Source organism: Chroicocephalus ridibundus, chromosome 3, assembly GCF_963924245.1.
Source record: "Chroicocephalus ridibundus chromosome 3, bChrRid1.1, whole genome shotgun sequence".
Lineage (NCBI taxonomy): Eukaryota > Metazoa > Chordata > Aves > Charadriiformes > Laridae > Chroicocephalus > Chroicocephalus ridibundus.
In genome coordinates this window covers 108,407,843-108,428,983 of record NC_086286.1, presented here as the reverse complement: position 1 = coordinate 108,428,983, position 21,141 = coordinate 108,407,843, and the positions used below count along the sequence as shown (strand labels likewise).

At 41.7% G+C, this 21,141-nt stretch overlaps 1 protein-coding gene across 1 annotated transcript in view; it reads right to left on the bottom strand.

The window, feature by feature from the left end:
- Window positions 1-21,141, bottom strand: part of TPO (thyroid peroxidase) — a 55,440-nt gene that overhangs the window by 2,669 nt on the left and 31,630 nt on the right. Inside the window, 5 exon segments of the mRNA XM_063331137.1 lie at window positions 1,524-1,694; window positions 2,217-2,425; window positions 10,711-10,948; window positions 12,495-12,665; window positions 13,157-13,415. Of these exon segments, the coding sequence (XP_063187207.1) occupies window positions 1,524-1,694; window positions 2,217-2,425; window positions 10,711-10,948; window positions 12,495-12,665; window positions 13,157-13,415 (1,048 nt within the window).

Here is a 21,141-nt window from a genome sequence, read left to right as displayed (position 1 = left end):
AGCAGCATATAATTTCGAAACCATCTGCAGAAATGCTAAGCTCTATCCTCCTCATTATATTGCTTGACTTATTCCTAATTTGCTGAACATTTAAAAGAATGAGAACACATTGCACAGCCATGCATGGAACAAAGTACTTTCTACTGTAAAACTCAAGTAGCATCTGCATAAGTGGGTTTTGATGGTTTTCTTTTAATAAAGGCATTGCTTATTTAATATATGCAGCAGCTTGTTTTCCTATAGCAGATATACAATCTTTTGTTTACATTACCGAACATATTAAAAGAAACTAGGACAAGGAATCATTCATTCATATAACTTATTTATTCAGTTTGCTGCCAGAACATTAATCTATTGAAAAGATTTTATTATAATTCATTTAACAGCTTTATTCCTTTATATGGTATTTATGTGGGTGGAATTCAGTGGATAAATAGGATTTGAATAAAGGAAAGAGCTGCAAATTTCATTTGACTTTTTCCATACCAGGTATACAATTAGAATGAATAGCTTTCTATTCTGCTGTCAGAGAAATACTGATAAGCAGACTTTATTGCGGATCAGCTGCAGCACTTGCATTCAAATTAATTTACCACCATCCATAATATATTCCTAAATACGGCCTTTTCAGGTTTCATTTTCTCTCATGTTATTATAAAGCTGAGCAGTTTGAGTATGTGTGTATATATATATATATTAAAAAAAAGTATATACACACACCATTATAAACATACACATTTGAAATCCCAACAGAGAGAATTCATCCTTCCTTCAAGAGCGAAGGTCTTGTAATGAAATATTTGCCACATTCTCTTTCTTCCTATCCTATTCTATTCAACAGTAAAAATAAGGCAAAAATAAGAGAGAAGATAAAAGAATGATTAAAATAACAGAAAAGTATTCCCCTGAAAATGTGCGTGAAATGTCAAAACCAGTATCTTTTTACTGATTTTTCACCTGCTCTACTTTTGTACCCGAAGAAGTAATTCACTTCTGGCAAATCTTTTCACAACTATTTGGGGAAAGGAGGTTGGAACTGAAGTGATAATTAATTTGCTTAATTTCACTTATTCACTCCACAGTATTTTCTTCTTTGTCACTTTTGCTTAACTTATTAGGGTGATACATGAACTACTGGTGCTGAGCTCATTTTGTATCTGGAGCACCCATTGAAACTATGCTAGGAAAATGACAACTGTCTTGCTGTTATGTTAAATGTAGGAGGAAGCAATGTATAATTCTGATTTGCTGCTTTTTCCTACTGGTAGTTAATTGACTTATTTTTGCTTAATTAGCTAATTTTTAGTGACATTTTCCTGTCATCACCCTGATTGCTGAATCGGGATGGGTAAAGATTGAGATAGCAATTCTGGATCAAGGAGAGTTTCATGTTATCGTGTTATTGTACCTACGAACCCAGAATGTTGACTACAAGAGAGCATGGGAGGGAGTTCACTTCTGATGAGCTTGTGCTGGACTTTAGCTTTTAGAATATTCAGAAACAACAACAAAAAAATGGATACCTGTACAAACAGGAGCCTCAAAGTTCCATCCTTTGCTTGTGCAGGTTAATTGCTCTTCTCCTTGTAATTGAAATCCATATTCACATGAATAAGTCACTGTAGATTTTCCAAATTCTGAACAGTATACAAAATCACCATTTTCCACACTCTTTGGTGTTCCACATATTTCCTCTACAAATAAAAAACTCTTAAATACAAGCTCTTAAAAAATTACCACCTTACCCTTGAAACATTATTCTCCATTACTGCTCTAAACTAACTTCAGTGAAATTGCTCACAAGTTTTAAGGTGATCAAGAATTAAATTGTTCATTTCTGGACAAGAATTTATACGGAATACCTCAGGTTTGACTTTTAAACCTTGAAAAATTAGCGTTATCTTCTAACAGCATTTGCTGCAGAGTTCTTAGTCAATATTTTCTATCTGTCTGAGAACTCCTGCCCCAATTGCCATAATGTCTGGATATCTCACAAGCCATTGATGTTATCAGAGTGAATTTGGCAAACACTATCTTTTTTACAGAAGAAGTTGAGAAAGAAGGAGAGAAAGACCTATATCGCATTTCTAAGTGGTAGAAACACTGAAGATCTGCATCCGACCAGTAACTCAAGACCCGCCACAATCAAGGTCAGGGCTCTTAACTGCTGATTACTCTCCCCTCTCATCAGAAAAGATTGGTAATTACCAGATTACCTTCCTGGTAGAATTCTTGCCAAGCTTCTAAATTCATCCCAGGTATATTGTCACAATGCTTAAAGTCCTGTGGATACTTCGCAAGTTGGAAGGCATCTGCTGGCACTTCAGAAATCCCTGTGTTGTCACAAATCACGCGGGACAATGAGTGTTTTTTGAGTTCCTGCTTTTGAGCTTCTGTGAAAACATTATTGTTTTCCCACCAAAATCTGGAAAGATTGACAGAAAAATTTTGAAAAGGTCAAACTCAAAGAGCTGATTATCCTTACTTTCACAGGACCCTACGTAAAAGACCAAAAATAAGAATAATAGCAAAACGTCAGTGCATACAACAATAATAAAAGTAAACACCACGATCTGAAGACTTACATACCCAACTTGAAAGTCAAGAAAAGACTAGTGTGAGTTTGAAATACTGGTCAACTCGGATGATGTGTTAAAGTCAGCTGTTTATTAATTATTCACATTTGCAGAATTGCATTTCATTGACGATACAGGGCCACAAAAAAAGTTACAATCCTGAGAAAATACTTGGAGCTAATTTCTTTGAACTGGATGCTTAATCTTACGCACACCAGCATTCAGTGTGCACTCATAAATTGTTTTAAGCATAAATTATAGGAGGATTACAGGAGTAGCCATAATAGATTTTCTTATACCATAGCTTTTGAATTCTGCTTGTCATTCCTGAATGGTTGCTATGAAAACAAGGTATAGCTGAATGCTCCTCTGTTTAATATGGAGTTTTTCCTTTGCTAAGAAAGCTGTAGATATGCAGTTCAATCATAGCAGAAAATTGTAAGACAGTAATTGTGCTTTTTGATCATACAAAAAGGTAAGCTAAGAGGACCAGCTGGAACAGAGAGGAATTGCTTTTTCCATTTTGTCAGATCAGGAGTGTGGTGGCAGAACACAAAAACCAGTTGGTGCTACAAAGATGTATTTATTTAAATTATATATATTTTATATATGTGTGCATACACACATACATATGTGTTTAAAGATAAAAAGAAAGGGAAAGAAAAAAAGTATAAACATTTTGTACATAAAGACATGTCATGAATGGCAAAAAAAATTTCTGGAGAGATTCATAGCATTAGTACATTAAACAGCGTTAAGCACTGCTAAACTTCTAAGTTCTTGTTCCCTGTGGAACAATTCAGATTTTCCCAAATGCTAGGCAGGATTTGTGGTCACGTGTGCTAGGACCGCTAGCAGTAGAGTATGGATGTGATCACAAGGTACAAATTAACCTCAGGTTTAACACAGGACTTGGGCGTTCATCATACTTGGGGAACAAGGCTGGGGTTTCTCGAAAAGTCTGTGGGTTTTGTGTTTACATTTTTCTCATCGAAGGGAACTGTAATGTTGACTGTGTACCCTGTGCAAGTTTGGCATGTGTGCAGGTGTTACGTTTTTTATGAGCCCCCTGAAATGGTACCATGAAAACAAGAAGTGTGATAGTCCTGTTTGTGTTCTGGGGAACATGAGGGCTGCTAATGTGCCCTGGGGGGAACTTCTCAGGGCAAATTGGACTCTGCTGACAGCAGGAGTGTACTGGTTAAGTAAGGTAAGTGCATGTGAAATTTTCACAGAATCACAGGATGGTTTAGGTTGGAAGGGACCTTGAAGATCACCTAGTTCCAAGCCCCCTGCCATGGGCAGGGACACCTCCCACTAGACCAGGCTGTTTAAAGCCTCATCCAGCCTGGCCTTGAACACTTCCAGGGATGGGGCATCCACAGTTTCCCTGGGCAACCTGTTCCAGTGCCTCATTGTCCTTACAGTAAAGAATTTTTTCCTGATATCCAATCTAAATCTACCCTCTTTCAATTTGAGGCTGTTACCCCGTTTACTATCATAACACTCCCTAATAAAGAGTCCCTCCCCATCTTTCCTCTAGGCCCCCTTTAGGTACTGGAAGGCTGCTATAAGGTCTCCCTGGAGCCTTCTCTTCTCCAGGCTGAACAACCCCAGCTCTCTCAGCCTGTCCTCATAGTATAGGTGCTCCAGCCCTCTGATCATCTTTGTGGCCCTCTGCTGGACCCGTTCCAACAAATTTTGGAAAACTGTCTTTATTTACAGGCAAATAGTTACCTACAGCAGGAAAATTTGGGGATAAACCTGTCCCACTTAGCCTTTATTGGAGTAGGAGGCAATCCACAGGACCAGGGATGGAGTGAACGTCCCACACCCCAGCAGCACTGTGGCAAGAAATGCAGGAAAGAAGGAGGGGCTGGACACAGAAAAAAATAAAGATGCCTTCCTCCTAGCCCTCACCTGCACACTCTTCCCAAACTTCTCAGAGCATCCTGAAATCTCACTGACTGTTCACATGACCCTTCCCATTACCAAAGCCATCGGAAACTTTGTTCCACTCAGCTCTCCTACACCTGTCATTTCCCTTTCAGGTACGTTAAAACCTATTCTACTTTCATCACAAAATTCAGTTTTATCTACACTGCTGAGAAGGCTTGAGAAGAAAATTATTTTTTAATCTACCCAGCAGATAGGTTTTTACTCTAACAAAGGTTGCTCCAACAGGTCTGTATTAGGTGACCAAAATTTTACAGGTGAATTTTAGAGAGTTAGATTTAAAAAAGAAAGAAAGAAAAGGAAAAAAAGAAAAAAAAAAAAAAGAGCCACAAGCCCCATAGACAAAGAATGACAAAGTCACCTTCAGAATTTTTGCTCAACTATTGCAAATCATAGAATCATAGAATGGTTTGGTTTGGAAGGGATCTTAAAGATTATCTAGTTCCAATCCCCCTGCCATGGGCAGGCACACCTCCCACTACAGCAGGTTACATAAAGCCCCACCCAACCTGGCCTTGAACACCTCCAGGGATGGGGCCTCAACAGCTTCCCTGGGTAACAAGTTCCAGTGTCTCAGCACCCTCACAGTAAAAAATTTCTTCCTAATATCTAATCAAAATCTATCCACTTTCAGTTTAAAACAGTTACCCCTCAACACTCCCTCATAAAGAGTCTCTCTCCATCTTTCCTGTAGGCCCCCTTCAGATACTGGAAGGCTGGTACAAGGTGTCCCCAGAGCCTTCTCTTCTCCAGGCTGAACAACCCCCAACTCTCTCAGCCTGTCCTCATAGGAGAGGTGCTCCAGCCCTCTGATAATTTTTGCGACCCTGCTCTGGACTTGCTCCAACAGGTCCATGTCTTTCCTGTGCTGAGGACTCCAGAGCTGAACACAGTACTCCAGGTGGGGTCTCACGAGTGCGGAGTAGGGGAGTAGAATCATCTCCCTCTACCTGCTGGCCACGTGTATTTTGATGCAGCCCAGGATGAGGTTGGCTTTCTGGGCTGTGAGTGAACATTGCTGGCCCATGTTGAGCTTCTCATCCACCAGCACCCCCAAGACTTTCTCTTCAGGGCTACGCTCAATCTGTTCTCTGCCCAGCCTGTCCAGGTCCCTCTGGATGATATCCCTTCCCTCCAGGGTATCAACCATACCATAGAACTTGTTTTTTGTCAGCAAACTTACGGAGGGTGGACTCAGTCCCACTGTCGATGTTACCAAGAAGGATGTTAAACAGCACCAGTGCCAGTACTGACCCCTGAGGAACGCCACTTGTCACTGGTCGCCACTTGGACATCGAGCCGTTAACCACAACTCTTTGAGTGCAACCATGCAGCCAATTCCTTATCCACCAAGTGGTCCATCCGTCAAATCCAGGTCTCTTCAATTTAGAGGCCAAGATGTTGTGCAGGACAGCGTCAAATGCTTTGCACCAGTCCAGGCAGATGATGTCAGTTTCTCTCCTCTTATCCACCAATGCACCAATCCACCAATGTAACCCTGTCATAGAAGACCACCAAATCGGTGCAGGCATGATTTGCCCTTAGTGAAGCCATGTTGTCTGTCACTGATCACCTCCTTGTGTTCCATGTGCCCAAGCAGAGTTTCCAGAAGGATATGCTACATGATCTTGCCAGGCATGGAGGGGAGACTGACTGTCCTGTAGTTCCCTGGGTTTTGGTTTTTTCCCTTTTTAAAAATGGGTGTTATGTTTCCCCTTTTCCAGTCAGTGGGAACTTCACCAGACTGCCACAGCTTTTCAAATATGATGTATAGTGGTTTAGCAACTTCATTCACCAGTTCCCTCAGCACCCACAAATGCAACTCATCAGGTCCCATGGATTTGTGCACTTTCAGGTTCCTCAGATGGTCTTGAATATGATCTTCTCCCACAGTGGGAAGTTCTTAATTCTCGCATTCCCTGTCTTTGCCTTCTGCGACTTGGGCAGCGTGGCTAGAGCCCACTGTGTAGCTGATGAACACTGAGGCAAAAAAGTCATTGAGTACCTCAGCCTTCCCCATATCCCTGGTAAAGTGGTCTCCTGTTTCCTTCCAGAGAGGGCCTACATTTTCTGTAGTCTTCCTTTTATCACTGACATGTCTATAGAAGCTTTTCTTGTTGCCCTTGGCATCCTTGGCCAGATGTAATTCCATCAGGGCTTTAGCTTTCCTAACCTGATCCCTGGCTGCTCAGACAATTTCTCTGAATTACTCCCAGGCTTCCACCCTCTGTAGACTTCCTTTCTGAGTCTGAGTTTCTCCAGGTGCTCCTTGTTCATCCATAGAGGCCTCATGACTTCCTCTTTGCTGGGATGCGTTGCTCCTGAGCTTGGAGGAGGTGATCCTTGAATATTAGCCAGCTTTCTTGGGCTCCTCTTCCCTACAGGGTTTTATCCCATGGTACTCTCCAAGCAGGTCCCTGAAGAGGCCAAAGCCTGCTCTGCTGAAGTCCAGGATAGTGAGCTTGCTGTGCAGCCTCCTTGCTGCCCTAAGGATCTTGAACTCCATTTCACGGTCACTGCAGCCAAGGCTACCCTTGAGCTCCACATTCTGCCCCACCCTCCCATCACCATCATTGTTGGTGAGAACAAAGTGAGAACAACTTCTCCTTTTTGGCTCCTCTATCGCTTGGAGAAGGAAGTTATCATCAATGCATTCCAGGAACCTCCTGGATTGCTTATGTCCTGCTGTGTTGTCCCTCCCAACAGATACAGGGGTGTCTGAGGTCCCCCATGAGGGGCAGGGCTTGTGAACCTGAGACTGCTCCTATCTGTCTATAGAGGGCCTTGGTCTTCCTGGTCTGGTGGTCTGTTGCAGACCCCCACTGTAATGTCACCTGTCCCTGCCTTCCCTTTAATCCTGACCCATAAGCTCTCGGTCAGCTGCTCATCTGTCCCCAGACAGAGCTCCATGCACTCCAGCTGGTCATTGACATAAAGGGTGACACCCCCTCCTCGTCTCCCTTGCCTGTCCTTCCCAAAAAGCCTGTATTCCTCCATTCCAACACTCCAGTCGTAAAGGCCATCCCACCATGTCTCTGTGACGCCAGTAAGATCATAGCCCTACAGGTGTGCGCATGTCTCTAACTCCTCTTGTTTATTCCTCATGCTATGTGCGTTTGCATAGAGGGATTTAAGTCGAGCCCCCGATGAAGCTGACTTACTGGCTGGATTGGCTGGAATTTCTTTGTGCTGCACTCCAGGTGCTCTCCTGCTGACCTGTGATCCTTTTCCAGGCCCTGGGCATCTATAGCTGGCACCAGCTATGCCACCGACTGTGGCACCAGTCCTGTAACCATTTGTTAACTCAACAGATTCGACTGCTCCTTTCAAACCCCTTCCCTTTGACCAGGAGGATTGCTAAAAAAACTACCTGTGCTCCAGAGTCCCTTACCACCACTCCCAGGCTCTGTAATCCTTCTTGATACTCCTGGCGGTATCACTGGTGCTCATGTGAAACAACAGCAGTGGATAATACTCAGCAGGCGGTACAAGGGTTGTTAATGTCTTGGTGACATCCCCAATATGAGCCCCCAGTGAGCAGCACACCTCTCTAGAGAGTGTGTCAGGTCAGCAAACGGGTGCCTCCGTACCTCTCAGAAGAGAATCACCTACTACTGTCACCCATCACCTTTTCTTAGTTGCACTGGTTGTTATAGGGGGAGCAGCTCGGGCTGCCTTACTCAGCTCCAGTGTCTCTCCTGATGTAACTGGTCTTTCCTCTTCACTCTGCAGAGTAGTGATGCGGTTCTGCAAGGTTTCAAGGGGAATTCTCTCCTCCTGCTGGTCCTTACCATCGCAAGCTTCCATTCTTCTGTCTTACTGGCCCACCTCCCTTCTTTGTGTGCTGATTGGGGAGTTTTTGGTTGTTAGGCTGTGGGCTGTCGGTCCACTGCAGACTGTGCTTGGAACCAGCTGTCTATCTCCTTCTCAGCCTCCCTGATTCTACGCAGCCTCCTCATCCCCTCCCGCAGCTCACCCACCTGCTGCAGGAGGTCCTCCACCTGGACCCACCTTTTGCAGGCAGGTCTGCACCTATCCCTGCCCCAGGAGAAAGGTCCAGGAACCTTCTGCAGTCTGAGATCTGCACTGCAGCCTCTCCCTTCAGCAGCTCCATCTGGGTGGGGGCATCGGCCACCGCTGGTGTAGATGGTGCAGACCCCCCAGCTGGAGCTGCAGCCTTTGCTCTCAGATGAGTGCCCACCATCCTGACGTGTGTCTCTCCGCTGCCCCAGGATTTCCCCACCTCAGGAAAATCCCCAGTGCACCAAGATCTGTGGCTCCGCTGTGGGTCGGGTCAGCTCCAGAGCAGTTCTCCTCAGTGTCTGACAGCTAGTTTCCATTACCCTGCGTTTAAATCTCAATAACCTGCATTTAAATCTTAAATCAAACCCTGAGATCACAGAAGGATTCAGAGTAGGAAGAGATGGAAAAAGAAAGTCAAGGCCAGTGGAACAGAAACAGTTTGTTCCAGGCGATTTGTCTGAGATTAAGACAGTGCCCGAATTTAGTACATTGGAAAAAGAAAACCCTTTGTGTTCTGTCAGATTACTGACAAAAAATTTTAAGGCTATCAGGATGGAGAACAGTCAGTGAAAAAATTCCACTTAGACATGATTTCTGAACTTAAACAAATATGTTAGAGGAGATGTTTTGAAATCCTTACTTACTGACGTGTCAATTAGGGTATCTAGTAAGCATGTAGTCTTACTAGTGCAGATATAGATACTACCCAGTACTCTATCTGACAAGGTGTTGCAATGACTGTTAGACTTTTCCATTCTTGTATTTACTCTGTGACAACGATAACGTTTTTATGTACTTCTAACTTCTCATAGGTACTTCCTTATCATAGTATTAATGACAATACTATTTCACGTTTGAGTTAGCTGACACAAACTTTGTGGCAGAAACTTGGGAAATTCTTTTATTATTAGAACTCTCTTTTTCTCAATTTGAAGTTAAAGTTTAATTATGCTTAAGTTTAATTAAGGCTAGTAGTATCATAAGACACTGAATAATAAGAAGTATTTTAAGGCACTGAATCATGGAAACAAGGCTGGAAGGGCCTTGATAAATTATCCTTCCCCAGATAGGGTCAAGTATGCCTATTCAGAAGATTTTCAACCATGTTTTTAACACCGCTGAGTGGAATGTTTGTTTTCTATACAGTTTGTGCTAATAAGACACCACCTTTATGATTAACATCGCTTTTTCCTGTGAGCTAATTAATTAACATTTTTTAAAGTTCAGATTTAAATTCTACCTCGGATGCTTATTTACATAATGGTTTCTTTCCACAACAGTGACTTATGAGAGGAGCTTAAAGGTGAGCATAAGGACCAGATGTACTTAAACCACCATTGCTAGCATGGTATGAGCAGTTTAAAATTAGTCTTCTCATGAGATTCAAAATTACTGCCACAAGTACATGACAGAAATGAAAAAAAGGCTGGTTTTATAATTAATTCAGGAGCAGAAGGAAGACATAAACTGCATCTTGCACCCCTTTGTGACCTGAAGCTGCATTTCTTCTGCCTTCCTGGTGCAGCGGATTGAACTGGCACAAGACCCTGGTGGTGGTTGTGCCGCGTTGGGTGAAAGGACATACCATGCTATGTCCAATGAGGCAGTTCTGGGAGCACTCTGCAGTCCCAGTTCACATAAGACTAGGTACATGGTGTTTTTATTATCCCCTCTAGGAAGCCTGAATTACAGCTCTCTGCCTATCCCTTCTGATTTGCTGTGGTTGTCATGGAAAATTTTGAGGTTCTTCCAGTTAAGGACCCTGAGCCCGCTGTAGCCCTCAGGGACTGGATTAGCTAAAGCCTGCACAGAACTACATCCATCCACACAAACGTTAGCTGTCCCTGGCACAATTAACTACTGGTGGCACCTTGTATTTCCACCAGGAGTGCAAAGTTGGGCATCTCAATACCACAGAAACAATCTCCATATCATCTGGAATTGAAATTATATACAGATCGAAGAAGAATAAGTAAAAGCTCACCCAAGAAAATTGAAGAAGCAAAGCTGAAAACGTACAAGTGACAGGCAATAGTTTGTTTAAAGCCTGTTTAAGTATCATGTCCTGTGTTCTGGGAAGTGTTCTCATGTATCTGTAAAATCTCCGTTGATTCTGCATATTACACAAATCATTCAATAGCATGAATAAACTCACCGATCACCATCCCTTAGTGCTTTCATTTGCTTTCCAATTATACACGCAAACAGGGGACCAGTTCTAGCACCTGGAAGAAAGTCTTCTACCAGACCACCAAGCCAAACATCAATATTGCTTGGATTATGGTATAATTCCATGATTTTTTCAGTGACATTCTGATTGGTTATTACTGTATTCAGGTCAGTCTGAGTTTCCAGTTTTGGTAAGCCACAGAATTCTCGCCAGTCATTATAACCTGTAAATATTATGTTAAAAGGAAGATTAGACTTGACTGTTGAGCATGATATATGAAATTAATAAATTTATAAGCACTGTATTCTGATAACCTTAATCATAGTCATAGATAGTTATGGATAAAAATAGGCCTATTATTATTGGTTAAATTGATCAGGGAAATGATGGCAGGATCTGAAACTACAGGATATGCAATTGCTACATCATTTTCATGAAGGAAAACAAAGGTATAAACCAGTTCTCTCATATTTAAGCAATGAAAACATGATAACAGATAATGGGAGCATGCAAGGGGTCTTGAGGTTTCCAGACTAGGAATAAAGGAGTTAGGTGAAGAGCAGGCAAGAAGTAACCTGAATGAGGTTAGTAACTAAAGCACTTTACTAAGGGGAGTGTCCTAGGGCACATGTCCATCTCTCTGGAAAATATATTTCTTTCACATTCTTTTACATCATTGGAATTAACACACACACACACACACACACTATCTCCTTAAAAAACTTTAATTTCTGGTCTGGGAGTTCAAAACTCCATTTCTACCCTCATATAGCTGAGAGTTTTAAACTCCAGGCCAGATCAGACTTAATTTCTACTGTCCAGGGACGATGCCTTGTGTATTCTTAGCTGTGGAGTCGCACAGGAGAAATGGAGAGGGTTGCCACCCAGAGAGGTAACACCCTTTGACAATCAATCAGTCCTACCTCCATGGGTGGGACATTGGGCTCAGAGCACAGAAGGGCAGCCAGATTTGTTCCTTATTTATGCAGAAAAATGGTCTAATCAGGCAGGGGGTCAGGACACAGTTTTAGAAATGAAACAGAAAGAGGCCCTGTCTACCATGCTGAGGGTTGCTGCCTCTGCTCTCAGAAGCTGTGTCATGCTTGTAAGAGGTTTTTACACAGGACTGGGAACCTACTTTATATTTTAACAGCTGGTGCAGTCAAATTGAACTGAGCTCCAGCAGTCTTCCCCTAAGCCAGTACACTCATGTCCTGATGGGCTAACACTCCATGACTGTTAGTTCAGTCTTACCGTGGGCTGACTAGCGTAAGAAATCTAGTGCAAAACCCAGGCACAAACGTGTTATATTTCTCAAAATGAGGTGTACACCTAAATAAGCCATCTACACCACTCCTGGAGACATCTCAAAACCTTCTATGGTTGGTAGAGACGACGAGGTTATGTCTAAATCGACCTGTCCCCACAGGCTGGGGGCAGCCTGCTGACGGCAAGTAGCTGCTGCAGGCAGAAACCCCACCCCTCTGGAGCTGGTTCCAGCAAGAACAAGCCTCAGGTACCTACATCAAGCACACAGAGATCCACTTACTATACTGCTCTTCCAGATTAGAGATTTATTGGGTTATTTTAATTTCAAATGCTGGGGAATATTTTGTTTCCGTTAAACATATTAGTCACATTTAAAGAGAGACTTAAGTTACTTTTCTGATTACTAAAGCTATTATTTAAAAGCTTATAATTACATCCCAAATATAAGCAGTTACATTTCAGTTACCAGTTGGGAGAAAATTCAAGAAAAATCAATAGACCTGGGAGTCCGTGATCACGGCCACGCTGTAAGTTTAACGATGCTAAATCAAGTGAACCGTTATTGGACAGCACAAACAGTTTTTCTGTTAATTCCTCATTCAGTAGTTGATCTTGCATCTGCAGTTTTGCTGAATGTGCTAGAAGACCCCTTAGTAAAGGATCCAAGCCTCCTTTAAACACAAAAATAATATAACATTACACTGTATATATAAACCATTATAACTTTCTTAACAAATGTGAATACATGTATGCGTCTATGTTTTGTAAACATTGGCCACAGGCTTTTACATCAGACATATGCAAAAATGTGCTGCAGGTTGAAATAGAAGTAATAGTGCTATGAAAAAGCTCCATCTGCTTCTTCAGGTGTAAGAAAATTTACAACCTGAAATACATTCCTCCACAAAAAAAAATAAAAATTAAATATTTTCTTCTATCTACCAGACTGGTTTAAACTGGAGAATAACTTTTGTCTGATTCAGAGAACTATTTAACTCAGAATAATAGTTCCAGTTCATGTCAATGTTCTGAAACCCTTTTAACAACTTAAATCAGTGATGCAATTAAATAAATGTTCTTATTTCCAATTCAAGATAAGTAACTTTGAAAAAAGGTACAATTACCAGGGAAAAAAACCCAAACAGTTTAAATAAAACCATACCTTCTTTAATGAGCCTCCAGGGGCTAAAGAAAACTTCATGCAAATGAAGATTTGGGAGTTCTGGCGCACCTGAATACTGGGCATTCAATCGCCTTACTATTGGTTGGATTGTTGCATGACCAAAACGAAAAGCAGCTGTTGAAAATACGTTAGAAACCGTAGGATTCATTGTGGGATCATAACCTGTATAAAGGCCAATATACAGATTAAAAGCATCTGGACCAATGATTTTGGGAATGTAATCTCTTAAAGTAATAATCTGAAAGAAAAGAAAAAGAAACATTTATCATTCAATGTTTTTGTAGATTAATAGTAATGGTTCCCACATGCTAAATGCCTTTTTCTTCACTCATCTATCCCCAAGCATTTGGCAAGGCTAAGAGCAGTATTAGCTGGTAAACAATATCATTCTTATTTTTGCAGTAAGGAGACAAATGACTGGAGAGAATCAGTGCCACGGCTCAGTGCGGTACGACAGCCAGGCCCCTGTTAGCTCCTACCACAAGTGCTAGACCAAAGCCTTCTGCGTAGAGACTACCACTGCTGCTCGCTTCCAATCCATGGGGGGAGTCCAGCTCGCAGGAGGTGCGCTGAGGTTTAAAGCCCCGTTTGGGATGGTATAAATTATAATGCCCTTGAAAATGTCAATGAAAGCATGAGTTACTATAAAATCTTTCAATAATGGTTGTTGATATGAACAGATTCTATTTTCAGACATATATTTGTGACACAAATCCTTTTTACTGAATATTTGAAATGACCAGGCTTTGAAATACTGGTGCCCAAAACCCCTTGGTAGATATTTTATTCTAAACTCAAGCCAATTTATGGACTCCTAAAAAACACACTTCAAAAATGAAAATGCTGATAAACACCTTCTGCCAAATGCTTTTATAATGTAATCTCATTACAGTCGCATGAAAAAAGCATATGAGTAATCATGACCAAAAAAAAAAAAGAGAAAAAGATCTAATGTACCAAATAAAAATGAAAGTGCGTTATAGGTTAAAGATTACGCTGAACTCAATAATGCATAATGGGATGAATATGAAGCATAATGAACTCAATAAAATACCTTATAGATTCAATATACTGTGCAATAAAATATGCAGACAAACGTACTTTGAGCTTGATATAGTGCATATTGAAAAGCTAGTTGGCATAAAATGACCTTATGAAAAACTTGTATCTTTCTTTTAGGCACGGCACAGAGACAAGCAACCCCCTCCAGAATTCATTCGCTTTCCTCAGATGGCAGAAGCAGCAACCCTTTACGTTTTCAGGTTAGGTCATACAGTGAACAAAATACTTGAAAGACAATAGGTTAAGATTCCTTTTACAGCTCCTTTAATATATGAAGAAAATATTTCTTCATATATTAATATATGAAGAAAATAAAATAATTGCTAGAAATGAATACTGACACTGCCATTTGGGAAGTTAACCTTTTGCTACATTCAAAAAGGTTTTGCAAGTCAACTGCTCTTTCTAATTTTAGATTTAGAGTTAGTTTTTACAAGCAAAGATTTTAAATAGGACTAGGTTAGCCAGGGAAACAAGCATCCTGATATGACTGTCATTTTTTGGCTAATTGTAAATGAAATCCCAAGCTAAGCTGCTCATAAAGGCCAGATTCCCCGAAGGAAAGGGCAGTTCAGATTTTTCATTTGCTCCTGAGGTATAATCTTCATTTCTTGTTTCCTTGGTGGGGGAAGAGGGATTGCCGTTTCAAGACATGAAAATCAAAAGGTGAAGGTAAAAAGCGGTCTTATGCCTGCCTTGTGTTAGGACAGGCATCTGATGGAAACTTCCAATGGATAATTAAGGCTCCATCATCTTATGAGGAAAGGCTGACAGAGCTGGGACTCTTTAGCCTGGAGAAGAGAAGGCTGAGGGGAGACCTTATTATGGCATACATAGGGTGGGTTGAAGGAGGATGGTGCCAGACTCTTTTCATTGGTTCCCAGTGACAGGACGAGGGGCAATGGGCACAGGTTGGAACATAGGAAGTTCTGTTCAAATACACGGAAAAACTTCTTTACGGTGAGGGTGACAGAGCGCTGGAACAGGCTGCCCAGGGAGGTTGTGGAGTCCCCTTCTCTGGAGATTTTCAAGACTCGCCTGGATGCAGTCCTGAGTAATGTGCTCTAGGCAATCCTGCTTTGGCAGGGGAGTTGGACTGGATGATCTCTAGAGGTCCCTTCCAACTCTGAAGTTTCTGTGACTCTGTGATTCTGTGATCAAGCAGAGGTAATTTTTAGACAATACAGACTATGAAGATGTTACTAATATAGCAGAAAATGATACTACCAGAAAGAATCTGGAGTCTGACAAAGAACTGTATCTAAACGACATCAGCATGTAGCACCCAGTCTTTGTGCAGTCTCTGAACACACCTTGCCTGAATTTGTCTGTGTAAAGTCGAGGAGAGGCTCACTACAAGTTCTCATAACTGACACATATATAAAATATAAAGAAGGTGTAAACAGCTGACAAACATCAAAACTATTTTTGTTAAAATTAATTTGCATGCACTCCCTGCTCTGAGACAATGATTTGAAAGATTTATTTCCTTTCATATTTGTCATAAATAAACATAATACTTCCTTTCAATACAATGTTCCTTCAACAAGTGAGATTCTCCTCTGGAAACAAAGGAATATTCTTGTCTAAAAATACGTCAATAAAATCAGCAACATAAAGGCGTTATACGGAAAAGAAATTGCAAACAAATTCAATGAACTGCTCTAACATTTATTACTTATTTTGAGTTTATTTATGACTAATAAGATAACTTTCAGGTTTTTGCAGCAGCATAAGGGATTTATGTGGATGTAATGAGTCTGAACCTGCGAGGATGTAGAAACCGATGAAGTATTCTATAAGCGGCTGGCAGAGGTCTCGCGATCATCTGTCCTTGTTCTTGTGGGGGATTTCAACTTCCCGGATGTCCGCTGGGAATACTACACAGCAGAGAGGGAACAGTCCCGGAGGTTCCTGGAGTGTGTGGAAGACAACTTCCTAACACAGCTGGTGAAGGAACCTACTAGGGGAAGTGCCCTACTGGACCTACTGTTTGTTAACAGAGAAGGTCTTGTGGGGGATGTAAAGGTTGGAGGTCGTCTTGGGCAGAGTGACCATGAAATGATAGAGTTTTCAATTCTTGGTGAAGGGAGGCGGGGAGCCAGCAAAACTGCCACCTTGGATTTCCGAAGGGCAGACTTTAGCCTGTTTAGGAGCATGGTTGAGAGTGTCCCTTGGGAGGCAGTTTTGAAGAGCAAAGGTGCCCAGGAAAGCTGGTCATACTTCAAGCAGGTGCTCTTAGAAGCACAGGTGAAGGCCATCCCCATGTCCCGAAAGACGAGCCGACGGGGAAGAAGGCCAGCCTGGCTAAATAGAGAGCTTTGGCTGGACCTCAGGAAAAAAAGGAAGGCTAACATTCTCTGGAAAAGGGGCTTAGCAACTTATGAGGATTATCAAGATATAACAAAGCTATGCAGGGGGAAGATTAGAAGGGACGAAGCTCAATCAGAACTCAGCTTGGCCACTGCAGTTAAAGATAACAAGAAGAGATTTTTCCAGTATATCAACAGAAAAAGGAAAACTAGGGAAAATATAGGTCCACTGATGAATGAGACGGGTGCCCTAGTGGTGGAAGACACAGAGAAGGCAGAGTTACTGAATGCCTTCTTTTCTTCGGTCTTCACTGATAAAGCCGTCCCTCACACATCCCGTACCCTGGAGGCAAGGGGGAAGGTCTGGAGAGAGGAAGATTTTCCCTTAGTTGAGGAGGACCGGGTCAGAGACCACTTGGCCAAGCTGGACATTCATAAATCCATGGGCCCTGATGGGATGCACCCGCGAGTGCTGAGAGAGCTGGCAGATGTTATCGCTAGACCACTCTCCGTTGTCTTTGAAAAGTCATGGGGAACATGAGAGGTGCCTGAGGACTGGAGGAAGGCTAACATCACTCCAATCTTCAAAAAAGGCAAGAAGGAGGACCCAGGGAACTACAGGCTGGTTAGTCTCACCTCTGTCCCTGGGAAGGTAATGGAGCGACTCATTCTGGATGTCGTCTCCAAACACATAGAGGAACAGGAAGTTATTGGAAGTGGTCAGCATGGATTTACCAAGGGCAAATCATGCCTGACCAATCTGATAGCTATCTATGATGTTATAACGGGTTGGCTGTCTGAGGGGAGAGCCGTAGATGTCATCTACCTTGACCTTAGCAAGGCTTTTGACACTGTCTCCCAAAACATCCTCATTAGGAAGCTGAGGAAGTATGGGCTAGATGAGGTGACACTGAGGTGGATCGAGAGCTGGCTGAGTGACAGAACTCAGAGGGTTGTGATCAGCGGCACAGAGTCCAGTTGGAGGCCTGTAACGAGTGGTGTCCCTCAGGGGTCAATACTTGGACCAATTTTGTTCAATATATTCATTAATGACCTAGATGAGGGGACAGAGTGTATCCTCAGCAAGTTTGCTGATGATACCAAGCTGGGAGGGGTGGCCGACACTCCAGAGGGCCGTGCTGCCATCCAGCGTGACCTGGACAGGCTGGAGAGCTGGGCAGAGAAGAACCTAATGAGGTTCAACAAAAGCAAGTGTAGGGTCCTGCACCTGGGAAGGAAGAATGCCAAACACCAGTATATGTTAGGGGCGGACATGCTGGGAAGCAGCTCCGAGGAGAAGGACCTGGGGGTCCTGGTAGACAGCAAATTATCCATGAGCCAGCAGTGTGCCCTTGTCGCCAAGAAGGCCAATGGCATCCTGGGCTGCATAGGGAAGACTGTGGCCAGTAGGTCGAGGGAGGTCATTCTCCCCCTCTACTCTGCACTGGTGAGGCCACAACTGGAGTACTGTGTCCAGTTTTGGGCTCCCCAGTTCAAGAGGGACAGGGAACTACTGGAGCGAGTCCAGCGTAGGGCAACCAAGATGATTATGGGACTGGAGCACCTCCCTTATGAGGAAAGGCTGAAAGAGCTGGGACTCTTTAGCCTGGAGAAGAGAACGTTGAGGGGGGACCTGATGAATGTTTACAAGTATCTAAAGGGTGGGTTTAAGGAGGACGGAGCCAGGCTCTTTTCAATGGTTCCCAGCGACAGGACAAGGGGCAATGGGCACAAGCTAGAACATAGGAAGTTCCGTTCAAATACACGGAAAAACTTCTTTACAGTGAGGGTGACAGAGCACTGGAACAGGCTGCCCAGGGAGGTTGTGGAGTCCCCTTCTCTGGAGATTTTCAAGACCCGCCTGGATGCAGCCCTGAGGGATGTGGTTTAGGCAATCCTGCTCTAGCAGGGGAGTTGGACTAGATGATCTCTAGAGGTCCCTTCCAACTCTGAAGATTCCGTGATTCCGTGATTCCGTGAGGCACTGGGTGGTCTCAACTCCTTGTGACATTTCTGAGATTACTTGTAATCTGGGCTCCTCTTAGCAGACACTCAGCACCTGACAGCATTGACTCCAAGCTCCATAGAAGTCTCATGAAGAAATTAATTTTAATCGATAATGTTAATATTTCCTCTGTCTCATGGCAATTATTGTTTCAATGCTATAGTTCAGTGAAAAATGATGACAAACGGGCACTGTCTTTTAAACAGAAACCATATGCTCAATATTTAAATGATTTTAGTAGTCTATATGACCAGATAGTGACAGAGGGATTGATAGTATTTAAATGTTACTCATTTAGTCATATCAGAGAAAATAAAATTCTGATTTCCTAGCAATGCAACCAATCATTTGGTAAGTATTCAGTCAGAAACAGAATCTGAGTGATTACAAGACTGTCAGAAAAGACTTTGTACAGATTTTACGTCGTATCATGAATCACACGTGCACTGTTTATAGAAAAGTAACTGAATCCTGACCTGCAAACTCAGTAATACGCCAACTTAAACAGGCTGTTAGTATGGAAGGCAGCATCCCTCTCATTCAGAAGACAGAATTATAACGGGGTTCCCAAGTGTCCTTATGAACTCAGTGAGCGTCCTGACTGGGTTTGCCTCCAGGTTGGGCCACCTCCAGCAGAAGTCAGCCATACATTAGATATTTGGAAATAATTTCCATAATTTCAGATTATTTTTGAGAAGTTTTTGTTCATGTTAAGTTATTTCAAATTAGGTGCAAAAGACAGAGAAATTCATATTACTTCTCACAAGGTTCAGCAGACTTTCCTTCCCAAAACTCCTCCAGTATTTTCCAAAGTAGGTGTGAATGGGGCACAACGGATGGAAAAGGAAAATAAAAAAAAGGCTGTAAGAAAGAATGTAAAAATATGTGGACTATCATAAGAATAAGTAAGGCCAAAAGTGCAACTTGCCTTTGCCGTTGGCCAGAGGTAATTGCAAAGGAATAGTATCTCACTGAGATAGTGAAGAGCCAATTAAATTAAGCTCCTGCACTTGGGAAAGATTGAAGAAAGAATAGAGAACAATGATGTTTAATTCATTAAAGTGCTAAGCACAGTTGGTTTGAAGTTCTCACTGTAGATGTTAAAGGGTTTACAGCTGATATTGAAGTCCTAAACACTTCTGTAAAGGATGATTGTATGATAGTTCAACTTGTAATAAATAACGAGCACATTATTATAGTTCCTTTAAGAGTCTGAACAATACTCTTTATAAACATGAGTTATGACTGTATGAAACATATTCTTTTATAATATCTATTATTTATCTATTTATCTTTTATAATGTCATAGAGTTTAAGCTGTAAGAAGAGTTATCTAATCATCTAATTTCACAAACGTGTTTCTATGATTCTATGATTCATCCAAGTTAGCCATGCTGAACCCAATAATTGTAGTTAAGTTAAAGTATGCCAGCCTCAGAAGACACCCAATTTAAAACCACGCCTCGGATCATGGAAGAGAAGTAAGGATGCAAGATGTTCAGAGAACACAAGCAGATGTAGAAGGAAGCGAAAAAACCACCTATGTACACACTGAAAACTAAAGGTGGTTGTCAACTACAATTGGGATCAGCTAGCAGTAGCAACACTAATTCAGAGATCATTCTCTTATGCTGTAATAAATCAAAGAGAATTTGATTCAGATTGATCTGCAGAACTCCTGCTTCACTCCGACTAGTGCCACATCATCCGGCACATCAGGGGAAATGTTCTCTGGGAGGAACAGCACATGTGCATGCAATTGCATCCAGCAAAACATGTATGTAGGAAATAGCAATGTTAAGACTGCAAGAGTTGCATAATTGATTATTTTTTCTACACTTTTTGTCTAAAGAAAAACAAATTTAAACTATTTTCTTACAAATAGCTTAAAAAGAGGAATCCTAATTCTCCTTATTCTGTTTTCTCAGGTGAAAACAGAAATAAGCAAAACAAGCAGATAGTTTCATTTCAGTTAGTTAGTAAGGGAAAATGAAAAAAATGTCTTTTTGCAAAAAACATTACCTAGATCAGGGTATGTATTTTTGCCATGGTATACTGCAGTGTTAATACTTTAGAGTTAAACATGTGTCATTCCTGTTGTGTCTTATATAAACTGCTATTTATCAGTGAAACATGCCCACAATGCAACCAAAAAAATCTGTTTTATCCAGGATATCAACAGGCAATTGTTATGTTTGGTAACTTTGTCAGGTTTCTATTATTAAATGCTTGTCACTAGAGATATTTATGCTGCTGAAAAAGCATCTAGGAGGAAAAGTATGGTCTAGAAAGATATTTTTTTCATTCTCCTTATTCTAGAAAGAAGGGAAGGCTTTTTGTTCAGTTCTCTATAATTACACACCCACAGGCAAAAATTACACTTGAAAGTATTCATTCCAAAAAGAGAGAATTTCAGAAATGTATAGCAACTGAAACTAAATTTTAGAGTGGAAATCTCAAGGTAACTTTAACTAGAGCTGTCATTAGTGTGCTGGTTAGCACACCACATTAATAGAGATACTCCAATTATCTCTCTTGAATGAATGTCTCTGAACCAGCTAGATATAACTCAAACATATTTCTAA